Source organism: Haliotis cracherodii, unplaced genomic scaffold, assembly GCF_022045235.1.
Source record: "Haliotis cracherodii isolate W230 unplaced genomic scaffold, xgHalCrac1.p SCAF_12, whole genome shotgun sequence".
NCBI classification, from domain to species: Eukaryota; Metazoa; Mollusca; class Gastropoda; order Lepetellida; family Haliotidae; genus Haliotis; species Haliotis cracherodii.
Genome location: NW_027266267.1, coordinates 36,081,642 through 36,098,742, shown reverse-complemented (window position 1 = coordinate 36,098,742; position 17,101 = coordinate 36,081,642). Strand labels below are relative to the sequence as shown.

Sequence of the window (17,101 nt, the reverse complement as noted above, 5' to 3'; positions counted from 1 at the left end):
AAAGAATATAGTACATCTAGAAATTTCAACTTAGTTTCTTGAAATTTCAAGATAGTATCGAAAGAAAGGAAAAAACAAATGGCCCTAAAATTTCAAGAGACTATGTTGAAATTTCTAGATACTATCAGGATAGTATCTAGAAATTTCAACTTAGTTTCTTGAAATTCAAGATAGTATCGAAAGAAAGGAAAAAACAAATGGCCCTAAAATACGGAAGCCTTTTAGGGCCATTTGTTTTGTTCGTTTGTTTTCGATACTATCTTGAAATTTCAAGATCCTAAGTTGAAATTTCAAGAAACTAAGTTGAAATTTCAAGAAACTAAGTTGAAATTTCAAGATAGTATTGACATACTAATGATATAAATGATTTTATTGGATTTATCAAAACGAACAAGATCGGGATGTTGTCCTGGATATGTCTGGGGCTGTATGGTTTGGTTTGGTTTATTGTTTTACGCCACACTCAGAAATATCCCAGCTATAATACAGCGGTCTGTAGACAATATAGTCATGACCAGACAATCCAGTGATTGACATATTGAACATCGATCCACGCAATGGGGATACGATGACATGCATCAACCAAGTCAGAGAGTCTGACCACCCGATCCCGTTAGTAGCCTCATACAAGCAATGTCGCCTTTTACGGTAAGCATGGGTTCCTATTCTACCCCGGATCTTCAAGGGTTTCTGAGGCTGTAATTTTGTTGTTATCAGTTTCCATGACGCCCTATTTCTCAGGAACGCTAACTGATAGGTTAGTTAAGTACCAGAATCACAATTTATGTTTGAAGCAAGAGAGTGAACGAATGAGAGAGTGATTTATGTGTCAGAAATATCCCTGCAACTTAATGACTGAAATGTGACGGTTGATCACTAGAGCTGACAACATAATATAGCCTTCTTAGCCGGTGTCCTGGTATAAACTCTCCCCCGTACAAATTCTCCCCCCGGAGATTTTATACCGGTAAATCTGTTCTGAAATAAAATCTCCCCCGGGCGGATATATATTTCGCGCCCCCCTCAGTATAAAGTCTCCCCCATGATTATTCGGTTTGTTGCAATGTCTTTAAGTACTATATTCTTTAAATAGTTATCTTTAATGTAACGGGGGTTACTCTAAAAAATAGATTATGAAATATGGTCATAATGAATTTCAAGATTATAAGTTGAAATTTCAAGATAGTATCTTGTAATTTTAACTTAGTATTTTGAAATTTCTAGATAGTATCTTGCAATTTCAACTTAGTTTTTGGAAATTTCAACTAAGTATCGAAAAAAATAAAAAAAACACATGGCTCTAAAAGGTTTCCGTAATACTGACTTTTAAACAATGAAAAATCAACCTGTGATTCATAAGTCTGCTACAGGAAGGAAACAAAGTGGTGCGTTTAGTTGTTTATTGGTGATGAATTAAGTTAAGTTGAATATAGAGTGATGACCATTACACACAAAATGACATAGCGTGTGTATGTTGTTTTCCCAAGGCAGCCTGCAATAGTTTAGCTTTTGCAGCCTTAAACCAGTGGTTGATATTATGAGCGACGTCTAACGTCGTCGGAGATACGCCATGAAGCTGACTGAAGTCCCTGAGCTTGACAATTCCACCCAATTACGTTTTCGTCAGTGCGCTGTGGACTTCAATCTGGTTTCCTAATATTCCAGCCATATGATGGCGGTCTGTAAATAATCGAGTCTGGTCCAGATAACCAAGTGATCGATATCATGAGCATCTATCCACGCAATTGGGATACGATGACATGCGTCAACCAAGTCAGCGAGCCTGACCACCCTATCCCGTTAGTCGCCTCTTACGACAAGCATGGTCGCCTTTTATGGCAAGCATGGGTTGCTGAAGACCTATTCTACCCCTGATCTTCACGGGTCTCATCGCCTAATGACCTAATGATAGTTACATGGCTATTAATAGCCGTAGTATTGTGAAAGAGGGACACACTTTAGGATTTCAGCTTTTATTCAGGAACCTGGCACTCGGGCACTGCACACTCTTCCGAGCGTACTTTCGGATCAGTGGTATAACACCACACGCTCTTGTTTGCCACCATGACGCCGGGGTCACGGCAGTAGTTGGCGGCGTGGCTGCGTGTCTCCCGACCGAGACCAGTTGTTGCCTTAAAGCTCTCGTTTGTGAGGAACCAATGCCTGTTAGGCTTCTGTTTGTCCCACCGTTGACAGGTGCGCCCGCTCTTAGTGGTGGAGACTGTTCCCCCGTATACACTCCGACCTTTGACAATCTTCGAGCAGGTTGTGACTGAAACAAAATTTAATTACTTATGAAACGTATATGTTTCGATATTTTTTCAGTCGCGCGTCGAGACTAACAATAGTTATTCTTGAAGGAGGTGGAACTAAACAAAATGTTTTGACCAACACATTATTTAATCTGATCATGCAGCTCCTCCACTGAAGCAATTTTTTTGGTGTTTTTTTTTCTTTGATTAACGCCGCACTCAGCAATATTCCAGCTATATGACGGCGGTCTGTAAATAATCGAGTCTGGACCAGACAATCCAGTGATTGACATTATGAGCATCGATCAACGCAGTTGGAATACGACGACATGCATCAACCAGATCAGCGAGCCTGACCACCCGATCCCGTTAGTCGCCTCTTACGACAAGCATAGTAGCCTTTTACGGCACGAATGGGTTGCTGAAGACCTATTCTACCCCGGATCTTCACAGGTCCATATTGTGAAGTAATTCATTGAGGGTTTCTATGAGGTCACAAATTACATTATTTGAAGTGAGTAACTATCAGGTTAGTCCTGCACCATGACCGTGGAATATATTTATTTTATGAAAAAAAATCTAGAAACGCATACAAAAGCAAGTCTAGCCAGCTCAAACTGGCTCTATTCCATAGCATTGGGAATTTTTTTATATATTTTAAGAGTCAAGTAGGATATTGTTTGATATAAGATTTCAGAGACTAAATGTTAGTCTACTATCAGGTGATTTGGGCATATACTGAAACTTACAGTTTGTGCAGAAGATGTCAACTTTGGACCATTCGCCAGAGGCAGTATCACACACAGATGAAGTCCTTTTCCCGCCGATGTTTCGGTGCTTTGGTTTACACTTGTACACGGCGGTGCGTTTTGTCTGAGTGACCGTTGTACCGCCTCGTGGTGGTGGAGCTTCGCAACCAGCAGCCGCAGCTTTCTCAGATTCCGTTACTGGTACTTTTGTTGCCGTTCGCTGGGATTCTTCCTTCTTGGTCTGTTCTTCCCTTCCCTCGGATACAGCATCTGAACATTGCCGTATTGTAAACCATAACAAGTACGCAACGGATGGAGTTTGTTTTTTGATTAACCACGTATTCAGCAATATTCCAGCTAATTGTCGGAAATAGAGTGATGAAGGTATGTTTGTTTGTTTGTTTTTTACGCCGCATTCAGCAATATTCCAGCTACTATATGACGGCGGTCTGTAAATAATCGAGTCGTGTCTAGACAATCTAGTGACTGACATCATGAACATCGATCCACGCAATTGGGATCGATGACATGCATCAACCAAGACAGCGAGCCTGATCACCCGATCCCGTTAGTCCCGTTAGTCGCCTCTTACGACAAGTTAGGTCGAGTTAGGAACAGACGAAATAGTTTTTGATCTGACGAGCAACGGTGTACGAGGACACGCAGTCAACCATTCCGCCGAGCCTGGCCAACGATCCATTTCAGTCGCTTCTTTCAACATTCAGCCCATTTCTAGTGTCCCTCACCGTGATATTACTGGAATATTGCTAAACGCGGCTTAAAACACAGGTAGCCCACTCACTACCCAGGGTTATAGGAAATTGAATCTATGTTGTCACAGTTCAGAACGCCGAGATAATCAAGAATGAAGTTCAAGGTTGTTTTACCTCGTCCTGAAATAGGCTACATGAGATATGTTAGTTTAAATCAAAGCAGATATTTCAGGCATGATTGTACATCCATATGCTTACCTCTTGGGTAAGATTCGAATTTTGGTTTCTTTTGTGCTGCTGTTGGCGTCCTCTGTGGTTCATCCTTCTGCGTCTGTGTTGCTGTTGGCGTCCAATGTGGTACCTCCTTCTGCGTCTGTGCTGCTGTTGGCGTCCACTGTGGTTCATCCTTCTGCGTCTGTGCTGCTGTTGGCGTCCACTGTGGTTCATCCTTCTGCGTTTGTGCTGCTGTTGGCGTCCACTGTGGTTCATCCTTCTGCGTCTGTGCTTCTGTTGGCGTCCTCTGTGGTTCATCCTTCTGCGCCTGTGCTGCTGTTGGCGTCCACTGTGGTTCATCCTTCTGCGTTTGTGCTGCTGTTGGCGTCCACTGTGGTTCATCCTTCTGCGTCTGTGCTGCTGTTGGCGTCCTCTGTGGTTCATCCTTCTGCGCCTGTGCTGCTGTTGGCGTCCAATGTGGTTCATCCTTCTGCGTCTGTGCTGCTGTTGGCGTCCACTGTGGTTCATCCTTCTGCGTCTGTGCTGCTGTTGGCGTCCACTGTGGTTCATCCTTCTGCGTCTGTGCTGCTGATGTGTGATCATCAATATATTAGGACAAAAGAGGTATGCAACACCTCTCTGACCAGGATGAATCACTTACTATCAACTATAATATATTTCTTTGTTTTCAATGTCACTTAAGTGTTTCTGAAGTCGTGGAAAGTTGGCATCATATCGACTGAAAGGACAGTTCAGAATAATTACGCAGATATTTGTTTAAATGTAACTGCAAAGCTATTTACTTTTAATATGGAAAGGCGTCGTCGTGTTTGGATGAGATTAATCTTCTATCTGAATGTAAGGCTGCTTTTCGTCCAAACTATTCAACTGTTGACAATTTATTTGTATAGCAAGCATTATGTTCCCAATACATATGTAAACCCAATACCTATGTGAATCTACCTACGTTTTTATTGTGCATTTGTAGATTTAAAGAAAATTCTATAAAGGCTTGTATTAAAACATTCAAGTGGTGTGCCCCAGGGATGTGTACTTAGTCCAGTTTTATTTTCTGCATAAATGAGCTTGAGACAGAAATATATGAATAAAGCCACAAAACCCTTTCCTTATCCAATATAATTCAGTGTCGATTGTATAATACCGAGCATGTGTTTATGAATCATTATCAAATCGTGATGATACCAGGTGTTCGCGAAAAGGTGAGCGTATCCTGACCCACCGGTGGCCCCTGTCTCAAACACATGCAAAGTCAAGTCAACTGTTCACCTGAAAATTATTTGGGAAAAACATAGGGCATTGCATCGGACATAATGTTTGTCACTGATGCGTCAAATTTGAAAATGTCCTCCACATGTCTACCGTAAAGCTTTTTTGAAAGCTTTACTGAGGCCTTGAATGTTGTAACCTTGATCAAACAACTTCGTCGTATGACGCTCTTTGAAATCTTGGTAGAAAGGGCATGCTCGATTGTATCTCAAAATTGCGAAATGTAAACACCAAAGGCTGGGGCTGCTGGAATATTGCTCGACAAGAAGGGAAAGTTGACTATTGGAAAGATGAAGTCATCACCAATGGATGCTATTATGGTGTGTTTGCTACACAAGATGCTGGTGATCTTATACTTTTTTCATACTCTGTTACTGGTCTACAGAGGAAATTGAATGTGTTGATTTCGATTCTGCTTGCAACAAATGGAAGTCTGGAAGTTAATTTATAAAAAAACAAATGTAATTGGTTTTAGTAATGAAGGTATCATTGTCCAAAATGACAAATTGAAATATAATAACATCTTCTAAAAAAATTTTTAGTTATAAATATTTAGGCTTTACGCCATCATCTAATTTACCATAGTCAAAGGCGTGCAAACAATTAACAACGCAAGCTTTAATTATTCCTATCTATTTTCATTTTTCCAGTACATGAATATTTCTCTACAGCTTGTGCTATTTTTGACGGTCAAATTGAGTCAACGACAATTCAGTGTATATAACTGCCTGTGTTCCTATGACAATTCAGCGTATATATACTGTCTGTGTTATTATGACAATTCAGAGTATATACTGTATGTGTTATCATGACAATTAAGAGTATATACTGTCTGTGCTATCATGACAATTCAGTGTATATACTGTCTGTGCTATCATGACAATTCAGTGTATATACTGTCAGTGTTATCATGACAATTCAGTGTATATACTGTCTGTGTTATTATGACAATTCAGAGTATATACTGTATGTGTTATCATGACAATTAAGAGTATATACTGTCTGTGCTATCATGACAATTCAGTGTATATACTGTCTGTGCTATCATGACAATTCAGTGTATATACTGTCAGTGTTATCATGACAATTCAGTGTATATACTGAATGTTTTATTATGACAATTCGGTGTATATACTGTCTGTGTTATCATGACAATTCAGAGTATATACTGTCTGTGCTATCATGACAATTCAGTGTATATACTGTCAGTGTTATCATGACAATTCAGTGTATATACTGACTGTTTTATTATGACAATTCGGTGTATATACTGTCTGTGTTATCGTGACAATTCAGTGTATATGCTGTCTGTGTTATCGTGACAATTCGGTGTATATAACTGCCTGTGTTCCTATGACAATTCATGTTATTAATATTGTTCAGGCTTATAAGGGGCCCACCGTTTGATAGGGAAGTCGCTAAATGTCATATTTACATTTGTCTAACCTGGTAAATACTCAGCAAGATTAAGGTACACATTTCTTCCAGTGTTAATACATACCTTGCTTGGACTCCAACTCCTCTATATGTCTGAGGATGTCCTCAATAGTTTCCTGAACGACAGTCTCTGGGGAAAAATGATTAATCTGAGATACTAGTTCTTGTTTTTACCAATATTGTTTGCCATGATATCGTTTTCGAGAAATGTTAGTCATGGGTTAATATATAACGACCACTGTTGTTTCACCAAACAAAATTAACGTAGTTATTTAAACCATTTAACTATAAGTTGTATTGTAAATTGTGAAAACTGACATGACCAACCCAGATATACTTGTAACATAAAGATCAATATATACTAGTAGCCAACATGTTGTAGTCATCGCTTGCCGTAAGGCGACTATGCTTGTCGCAAAAGGAGACTAACGTAATCGGGTGGTCAGGCTCGCTGACTTGGTTGATGCATGTCATCGTATCCCAATTGCGTTGATCGATGTTCATGGTGTTAATCACTGGATTGTCTGGTCCAGGCTCGATTATTTACAGACCGCCGTCATATAGCTTGAATATTGCTGAGTGCGGCGTTAACAACATACCAAGCAACCTGATGATCACTGGTCCCGATTACTTACTCATCTCAGCTTCCAAGGCAGTCAGTCTCGTTGTAATCATGGATTCTTGAAATTAGAAAGTATGTAAATGGTAAAAACATTGGTTCCTGGTCTATATAGATTCCACAAAAAACCTTGCAACCTTTAGTTTCGAATGTTCTATACACGTCTATTACGTCTATTGGGCTTTGCGTTATTCAAGATGGCGGACGTTTTCGAGCGAAAACGTATATAACGAACAACGGATATAACGAACTGATTTCTCTGGTCTCTTGTAGTTCGTTATATCCGTGTTCCACTGCATATGGAAATGTTTTGTAAATTGGGGTTATCTGTAAACACGGCATGGCATTGAACAAAACACCACCATGTGTGGCCATTACTCGCGTTCGGCCATGTTTTCAGCTTGCGTCGGGGAAGGTACAATCTCATTAAAATCAGATCTTAGTTCTCGCTACTGCTAAACAAAGATCTGAGGACATCCCATTACGGGTCACGTCAGAACGACCTGGGCGAACTTTGACCGACCAATGGAATAACTGACAAGAAGTCGACATTAGCCAATCAGAAGGCAGCTTTCTCGTGCTTTACTGCACTAATTTCAAATTGGCGACTACGCTTCGAAACATATTTTGACAAATACTCGATTGAAAATTTGAAACCTGAACAAAAGAACATTCTGGAATGGCTATTAGATGGTCTAGATTGTATGGATTAAGTCGTGTAGCCCGTAACCATCGTCCGGAATACCCCGTGTTAAAGTTTTCGATGTTGCATGATTAGAAATCACATTCCGACTGTCACTTTTATGATCTAGTAAGCGACGCATTAAAATCAGATCTTAGTTCTCGCTATCGCTAAACAAAGATCTGAGGACATCCAATTAAGGGTTACGTCAGAACGACCTTTCATCCAACCAATCAGAGTGTCACTTACCAGATCATGAAAGTGATTGTCCGAATGTCTTTCTAATCATGCAACCCCGAAATATATAACATTCCGAACGACAGTTACGGGTTTTATGATTATATCCATACCAACTAGGCCATCTATAAGCCATTCCGGATGTTCTATTTATCAGTTTTAATTTTTTTAATCAAGAATACGTCAAAATATGTTTCGAAGCGTAGTCGCCAGTTTGGAACTAGTGTCGTAAAGCTCGAGAAAGCTGCCTTCTGATTGGCTAATGTCGATTTCTTGTCAGTCATTTCATTGGTCAGTCAAAATTCGAGAAAGGTCGTTCTGACGTGTCCCGTAATGGGATGTCCTCAGATCTTTGTTTTGCGGTAGTGAAAAGTAAAATCTGATTTTGATGAGATTGGGAAAGGTATCAGTGTGCAGAATTCCACAGTTATTTTCCAACTGTATCTTGACGGCCTGTAACCAGCGAGCGTAGACTCGAAACACAGCATTCACAGTTTCACCTCAACAATGCCCAGCAATATTCCAGCTATATGACCACGGTCTGTAAATACTGAGTCGCCTCTTGTAACCAGCATCGATGGCTGGGGATTAATTCTGATCACAGCTTTGCATGTCTTGCATAGCAACCATCAGATAGCCAGATGGAGAAAGAATGCTCTTTCACAAACCCCGGAATTTAGGGAGTGTATGTAAGATGAATATAATCATCCCAGGGAGGGAGGGAGTGAGTTAGATTTAACGCCGCTTTTAACAGTATTCCAGTTACATCACAGCGTGTCTGCATAATGACAACATCAGATTCACAACAGCAGATCGATCGCAGGAGGTAATCAATGAACCCTGCTTTTCTTCGTGTGCTCACAACTTCAAAGTATTTTAGGTTTTTGTAAAAACAACAACCATAGCTTGCCAGATAAATCAATTCACAAGGTTTTGTGAATACACCATCAGTATGTGTGTATGAATCAATATCAAACAGTGACAAGATAACTGTGATCCAGGTGAGGTGAAATTGGGTTTAACGTCGCGTCCAAGATTAATGCACATGTATAACGACGTGCATGCACGCGTGTGTGTGGCTGTTTGTACTAGTCCGGACTGATGCCGATTTATAGTGCTAGCTCACTGAGATACCATGCCGCAGTTTAACATGAATACCCCACTCAGACACAGTATACTGACTCCGAGCCGACCAGTCCTTGTTTTAGCCCCTTAATGCCGAGCGCCAGACAGGGTAACAACAAGTACCATCTTTTAACGTCTTTTGGTAGGAGGCAACCAGGGATCGAACCCCGGATCTTCCGTTGTACGTGCAGGACGCTCTACCACTGGACCACGGAGGTGGTTGTCTGTTCTGTTTGTGAGAAGGCTAAACATGGGGTAATGTGAAATGATGCAGGTCACAGACGTTTACCACTTCGGTGAAACCCACGAGCACGGGTATGGTGCTGACGTGGTAGAAACACAATCGGAGCGAACCGGGATTCGAACCCACAATCATAGGTTTCTGGCACAGCTAATCGCGGCGCCTTAGACGACTGGGCCACCCGTGTATTTTCATTTTGGTTTATGTTGCATCGACTTATGTACGAATTGGATTTAGACATTGCGAAGTCTTTCTCAGAGGCAACATGCAAAATCATCCATTATCTTCATCAATATACTTCTGACGTCAGTCTTAATGTTCTGGATCTCACTCCATTTAGTGTTGCGCTCAGAAACGGGGTTGGGTGTTTGTGCTTATTACTTGTGACTTTTGTCTGTCGTCCAAAGCTCCGCATTTCGCTGTGCAGTGTTGTTTCTGATCATTTAGGGACCGCTTCCATGGTCCAGTGGTAGAGCGTCCGCCCAGAAAGCGGAAGGTCAGGGGATCCCGGCCGCGTCATACCAAAAGACGTTAAAAGATGGTGTTACCCTGTCTGGCGCTCGTCATTTAGTGGCTAAAACAAGGACTGGTCGACTCGGAGTCAGTATACTATGTCTGAGTGGGGTATTCATGTTAAACTGCGGCATGGTATCTCAGTGAGCTAGCACTATAAATCGGCATCAGTCCGGACTAGTACAAGCAGCCACACAAATACACACACACGTACATGCACGTCGCTACATAAGTGCAGTAATCTTGGACGCGACGTTAAACTCCATTTCGCCTAATCTCTGATCATTTAGACCCTTTAATGTTGAACTCAGCGTTTCAGCTTTTATTGAGAAACGTCAGAATATTCACGAATATCTTTGCTACGACCCATCCTAGTGTACAAAACGAAGAAATGCACTATCGTAGTGTTTTAGTGCAAACCATTTCAATACTTTTATTTAAAATAGTGCAAACCATTTCAATACTTTTATTTAAAATAGTGCAAACCATTTCAATACTTTTATTTATAATAGTGCAAACCATTTCAATACTTTTATTTAAAATAGTGCAAACCATTTCAATACTTTTATTTAAAAGTATATATCTGACATACCGTTCGATGATCGATCGGCCAAATGATCAATGATGATTATAACATGTAACCGCAACAGGTTCATGAACAACAGCAGAAATCTCTCCCGTCACGTTTACCGTGTCGGCCATTTTGAAATCTTGATGTAAATGTATTTCGACGCGCTGTCATGGTGACCGAGACCTTTCTCACCCAGTGTTGATATTATGTGAATACATGTGTTGTAAACAAATTACAGCAGATGTTCACCAAAAGCAATTGGATCATACATACGCTCATGTCACCTATCTTTTTGCGGAACTATTTTATTCCGCGATACAGCTGGTTGTTGTATGGCTGTCAGTGTAAACATGAAGTCACATGTACTATTTTAAATATACTGAACCAAATTAAAAACTTCACAATCCTACAATTTTAACATTTTGACCAGTTATCATTGTGGGCCCTTATTTTGTATTCAAACAGTAATGGCCACGTATTGTCTTCAGATAACACCCGTTTTTGTGCAGGTGAATCTATCAAAATCATGTGTACAGCACTATAGTGGCAAAAGTGGTTTTTCACGTGCAACTGGTCACGTGGCCATAATACCGCACGTGTTTTCAGCCATACTTGGTAGCAGTCATTAACAAAGAAAGAAAAACACAAGAAAACAAAAGTCTTTACGGCCATTTGTCATGCCACGCCTTTCAAATGTGCAACGTGAACGTGCCATCGATTGTCTTACGTCACCTCCGTAACCGATTCTTGACGGCTACATCAACCAGAAATGAACTGTTTGGGGGTAGACTGAGTGCGCAAACTGTTCGAAACCGTCTGAGAACTGCTCACCTTCAAGCACGACGGCCATACTGCGGGCCGATTCTGACTCAATTACACAGACGTCAACGTCAATTGTGGGCACAGCGACACTTACGATGGACTCAGAGGAATTGGAACCAAGTCGTCTTCAGTGATGAATCCTGATTCAATCTTCGATTTGCTGATGGTAGGGCCAGGGTGTGGAGGCGCCGTCATGAACGTTACGCCCAGTGTTGTGTACATGAAGATGACAGATTTCGAGATGGAAGTGTCATGGTTTGGCAACCTCAACGCTGCTGCTACCACGACCAGGTACTGGCACCAGAACTTCTGCCTTTTATGGCAGCATATGGACCCGGTTTGATCTTCCAACACGACAATGCCAGACCCCACACAGCAATTTTGACAAGGAATTTCCTTCAGAATGCGGGAGTCAACGTCATGGACTGGCCGTCAAGGTCTCCCGACCTCAATCCCATCGAACACGTCTGGGATGCTCTTGGCAGAAGTCTGCGCACTCTCCAGAACCAACCAAAGACATTTGCAAGATCTTGGCAACAATGGCGTCGTCTTCCCAATCATGTGTTCACAAGCATCACAAGGTCCATGCGGAGGCGTTGTGTGGCAATTGTAAGCGCACATAGTGGCCATACACGCTACTAACTTGTGTGCCATCAGATTCTCGTGCTTGGGACTTATGATTTAAACTGTTGATGTTATTACCGAATACCGTAGGTGCTTGGAACAAATTATGGTTACCACCTTTAATTAAAATCCTTCTTTGGACATTAATGATTAAAAATTACCTTCTCTGATACATTTGTCCGTTGTATATCATATATGGGATTACTTTTTAAAATGTGAAGTTTTTAATTTGACTCAGTATATATCTATAGACGGAACGCTACATCCTTTGGGCTAAATAATAGGTTCCGCCGTTCATACAGTTCCCATTCCCCTGTTTGACCTTTGTTGAGCCTTCCCCAAAATGCCCGGGACTTTCAACCTGGCAGCCCAAGTCAAAATTGTTCAGTATACATCAGGAAACTCAAAAACACTTTCAAACCTTTGTTTCCATGATTTGGTCACGGGACCCACAGGTTGGTCTTCTAGTAACAGGCACTGAGACGATTTACAATGCCCGTTGTCAAAACGCCCCTTTTGGAATAGCATGGCAGGCTGAGCAAAGTACGAAACATTGATGAAAATGGCCAACGGATAAGTTGATACTTACTCAACGACGTCGCTACATCATCCCCGGCGCCACCATTAGCCACAGCATGCGTTGCACATAGGAACACCAAACAGACCAGAGAGGCAGCCATCTTCTGTGTAACCCCAGTCGGAACTGTGGTCCATTGCCAGGGGTACTGGCTTTTTTATCGACAAGAAACGTCGCGTGCAGGTATGATGAAAGTCTTCATAACACAAAGGATGAAACGTTGTAATGCATATTCAAATGAATATCAAACAGACCTTGACGTGGTAGAGTTCCTGAATACGTTATTGTTCACAATGGAAAAGAAACAAAGCATGTTATTGCCTTTGAAGCGACAAGCTGAACTGCGTGTCCTACTTCACGGAACTTGAAAGAGCTTTTGGAGATTTTTTACTGCTCTGATTCTTGATGATTTCAAAGACATTCTTGCATGCTTTCTTAACGTCCCCTGTCATGCTTTCGTCATGAAAAGGCTATTCATAAACACTTTGTCCAGGAAAAGTGATTAGTCGTATCCCAATTCCGTGGATCGATGCTCATGATGTCAATCACTGGATTGTCTGGTACAGAATCGATTATTTACAGACCGCCGTCATATAGCTGGAATATTGCTGAGTGCGGCGTTTAACAACAAACATACGATATCGAATTAAATAATTCTTTTGTTGATAACGCTCAAACTTGTAAAGGAAATAAATGCTTCCAAAATGGCTATCATTTTAACCACAGGTCAGGAGGGCTAATAACGCGGCCTTATTGTCCGTCGCGTATCAACTGTGGCTTCTTACAGCCCCTAACGCTGACACTTCGTAAGACTGATGTCAGCTACCATGCCTCTAAAAGCTGTTCCCCCCTAACCCTCTCAAAATCTTTAATCATTCAGCGACCCGTGAAGATCCGGGCTAGAATAGGTCTTCAGCAACCCATGTTTGCCGTAAAAAGCGACTATGCTTGTCGTAAAAGGCGACTAACGGGATCGGGTAGTCAGGCTCGCTGACTTGATTGATGCATGTCATCGATCCCAATATTGCTGAGTGCGGCGTAAAACAACAAACAAACAAACCAAACCAAACCAATCATTCAGCGCTTCAAGACATCCGAGCCTTTCTTCTCCATCAGTATCCAGAATGCCCTTGAAGAATATTTCTTGAAAAATCCAAACATTTTCGGCACAGATTTTTTGGTTTTAAATATATATATATATATATATATATATATATATATATATATGACTAGAAACACAAACGAAGCCATTTTCGAAGCCAGATTCTGACTATATCAAAAGTTTATGAATCACTATCAATTAGTTGTGATGCCAGGTGTTCCCATAAGACACACACGTGAAGGCAAGTCAATAATTAGCTGACCAAACACGGGAACATACGGTACATGTCAACATATCGAATTGCATCGGTCGTAACCTTGGTAGCTTATGCGATAAATGTCTACAATAGCACGTTTTGAAAGACATCCTATGGCCTTTATGCTGTAATCCCGCTTGTTAACAGCAGCCGCTCTTTGAAGCCTTCGTTGACACCTTGATAACGTGTTATTGTATTGTTATAGAGTACAATTATAGTTCTCCATACCACGATATGCGTATTCATTAAACAAGCACCTAACAGCTGGTGTATGTAGTATGTATTCATTACAAGTTTCCTACCCGTGAAGATCAGGGTTAGAATAGGTCTTTTAGCAAACCATGCTTGCCGTAAAAGGCGACTGTGCTTGTCGAAAAACAATCTAATTAAAATCAGATCTTAGTTCTCGCTATCGCTTAACAAAGATCTGAGGACATCCCATAATACATATATTTATAATACATACATTTAGACTAAATAAAAAGCTGTCAATGATGTACAATACACTAACTAGAATATCACAGACTCGATTTAAAACTACTTCAGAATATATAAAAGCAGAAAGTATTAGTTAACACAATATAAAAATGATCGTCAGTCTCTGAAGGGTGATCTCCATACAAGGCACCATGGGGACTTACAGTACCTTTGCAAAAATGACTAAAACAGTACGTTTAAAAGTCTGGCATGCATAAAAAATAATTCGAATGATGTGGAACTTACAAACCCTCTTGGGGGACAATAATTTTACACTACTTCAACCCCCCTTGTGAGTACAGCCACCAACAATCTAAGTTACCAATTTACAAAATAATACCCGAAATACATCAATATGTATGAAAAAGCATAATATTAAATGAGAATTAAGATAATTAAAAAGGTCCTTGACTGTTTTTACACTGAAATATTTATCCCTTGTGATGGAAAAATCAATGCAGTCAAGCAGGACATGCTTGACCGTGATTCTTTCATCACAAGGGATACAAAACGGAGGGTATCCTCACCTTTTGACCTTTCATAATGACCTCTTTAAATCTGGACTGACAACCCAAGTATAGTCTGGAAGATAATTTAAGCAATGATTTGTCTAAATGAATAATTACGTATGATATATTACACCTAATAAAATGATGCATGAAATATTATAATGTGGCAAAGAATGATACATTCAAGTCAATAACACTGACCTGAAAAAGATTGCAAAAATAATTTGATAAATATTATTAAATAACTGCTTCAGACGCCCAACGCTAACACCGTATTCGTGCTTGCGTGATTCCCGTGCAACCTTTCGAATTTAGTTGATTGGTTCAACTGTGTCATATGGCCCTGTGACGCAGGGGTAGCATTATGCAGATGGCTGTTACAATGAATACTCGTTCCTCCCGTGACGAACAGGTCTGGTTGTTGATGAAATACAGTGATAGCTAAATAGACATATTTTTTTATTCATGCACCGATTGTCTTTAAATGTAATATCCAGTTATGTATGACTGTTTAACTTTGACTGGAGTAGGTCCGATAGTTTTTCAGATATTGTAGTAGTGAGTGAGTGAGTTGGGTTTAACGCCGCTTTCAACAGTATTCCAGTTATATCACGGCGTGTCAGCTTAATGTGGGAGGAAAGCCCGAAGTGATGCAGGTCTCAGACGTTTACCACTTCGGTGAAACCCACGAGCACGGGTATGGTGCTGACAAACCTAGAAACATAATCGGGGTGAACCGGCATTCGAACCCACAATCATAGGTTTCTGGAGTGCCCAAGGGACGCAACTCTGCACAGCGAATCGCGGCGCCTTAGACGACTGGGCCACCAGTGCCCCCCAGATATTGTAGTAAACGTCAGTACCTTAAATTAACTTCCAGACTACCGATATGTGGTTTAATTACATGTGAGTGAGTGAGTGAGTATGGCTTTACGCCGCTTTTAGCAATATTACAGTAATAGCACGGCGGGGGACACCAGTAATTGGCTTCACACATTGTACCCATGTCGGGAATCGAACCTGGGTCTTCGGCGTGACGAGCGAACGCTTTAACCACTAGGCTACCCGACCGCCCCTAATTACATGTAATTTATTGATAGCTTCCTAGGTGTCCGGCTTCTTGCATAATATCACGGATGTAAGATCTCATTACAGGTTTATAATCAGTGTATGGGATAAGAAGTGTCTTCACAGATTTGTTGAGTGCTGCTTTCGGCTATTGTGTTACCAATGATACCAACATGGTTTGGTAATCAACAAAAGACGATGCCATGTTAGCCAGTAGCAAGATCATAAGAAATTTTATAATTTCGTGTAAAAGTTAATGTTCATATGCAATATTCTTAATGGCTTAATCAGAAAATATGATGAATTGATTATGTTTGTACTGAGTATTTATATATTTGCGAGCTGTTAATGTTCCCTGTGATTATGCTGTAAAAATGGAACTTTCATTTGGTAATCTGGATGATATGGTTCTGGATCCAATGACAGTGGTGCAAGCGACTGCGTCACCATCCTTGGAGCCATCGGTAAAGATAGATTTGTAAGTATTGTATGTGCTTCTTAATTGATTATACAGTAAAGTACGGTTATAACGAACTCAAAGGGACTACTAATTTCAGTTCGTTATAACCGTAGTTCGTTATAAGCATATATACAGCATAACTACAGTAAATAGTCGGGCCAAAAACGTAAGTTCGTTATATCCGTTAGTTCGTTATAAGCGTGTTCGTTATAAGCGTGTTCGTTATAACCGTAGTTTACTGTATTCTTGCTGATACATTAGTTGATTGGTGTCTGATTTCTTTAGTGCCGTTAATGAAAGATCTACCTGTGGCTTTACTAGTTGACACGGGGGAGACGAGAGAATTTGAGTCGGAGATATGATTGTGAGATCAATATTTGTAGCAGAGGTGTAAGGTTTTATTCTACTTCTAAGGGGTGGAACAAGCGACGGTTTCTTACAATAGTGGTCTTTATGATGAGGATGAAAAACGCAGTAATACGCAGGATTTGATTGATTTGAATATAGTTTCGTGATGTATTGTAAAGATAATTTTAGGCGGCGGTCTTGAAGGGATGGCACATAAGC

At 40.7% G+C, this 17,101-nt stretch overlaps 1 protein-coding gene across 1 annotated transcript; it reads right to left on the bottom strand.

Moving 5' to 3' along the window:
• Positions 1-1,973: 1,973 nt before the first annotated feature.
• Positions 1,974-12,765, bottom strand: LOC139457339 (surface protein-like). The gene is made up of 7 exons (XM_071238744.1): positions 12,675-12,765; positions 10,817-10,822; positions 7,287-7,331; positions 6,716-6,781; positions 3,973-4,515; positions 3,002-3,271; positions 1,974-2,272 (listed from the first exon to the last, which is right to left on the bottom strand). The coding sequence occupies exons 1-7, from the start codon at positions 12,763-12,765 to the stop codon at positions 1,974-1,976; spliced, it is 1,320 nt and encodes a 439-aa protein (XP_071094845.1).
• Between the last annotated feature and the right edge of the window lie 4,336 nt (positions 12,766-17,101).

What these genes read in the sequence shown, in the direction of transcription:
- LOC139457339 (XM_071238744.1), bottom strand. Translation starts at nt 12,765, where the DNA reads ATGGCTGCCTCTCTGGTCTGTTTGGTGTTCCTATGTGCAACGCATGCT. An exon ending in ATTCGAATCTTACCCAAGAG is followed by an intron (nt 3,272 to 3,972) that starts GTAAGCATATGG and finishes GGCAATGTTCAG; the next exon opens with ATGCTGTATCCGAGGGAAGG. An exon ending in TGACATCTTCTGCACAAACT is followed by an intron (nt 2,273 to 3,001) that starts GTAAGTTTCAGT and finishes ATTTTGTTTCAG; the next exon opens with TCACAACCTGCTCGAAGATT.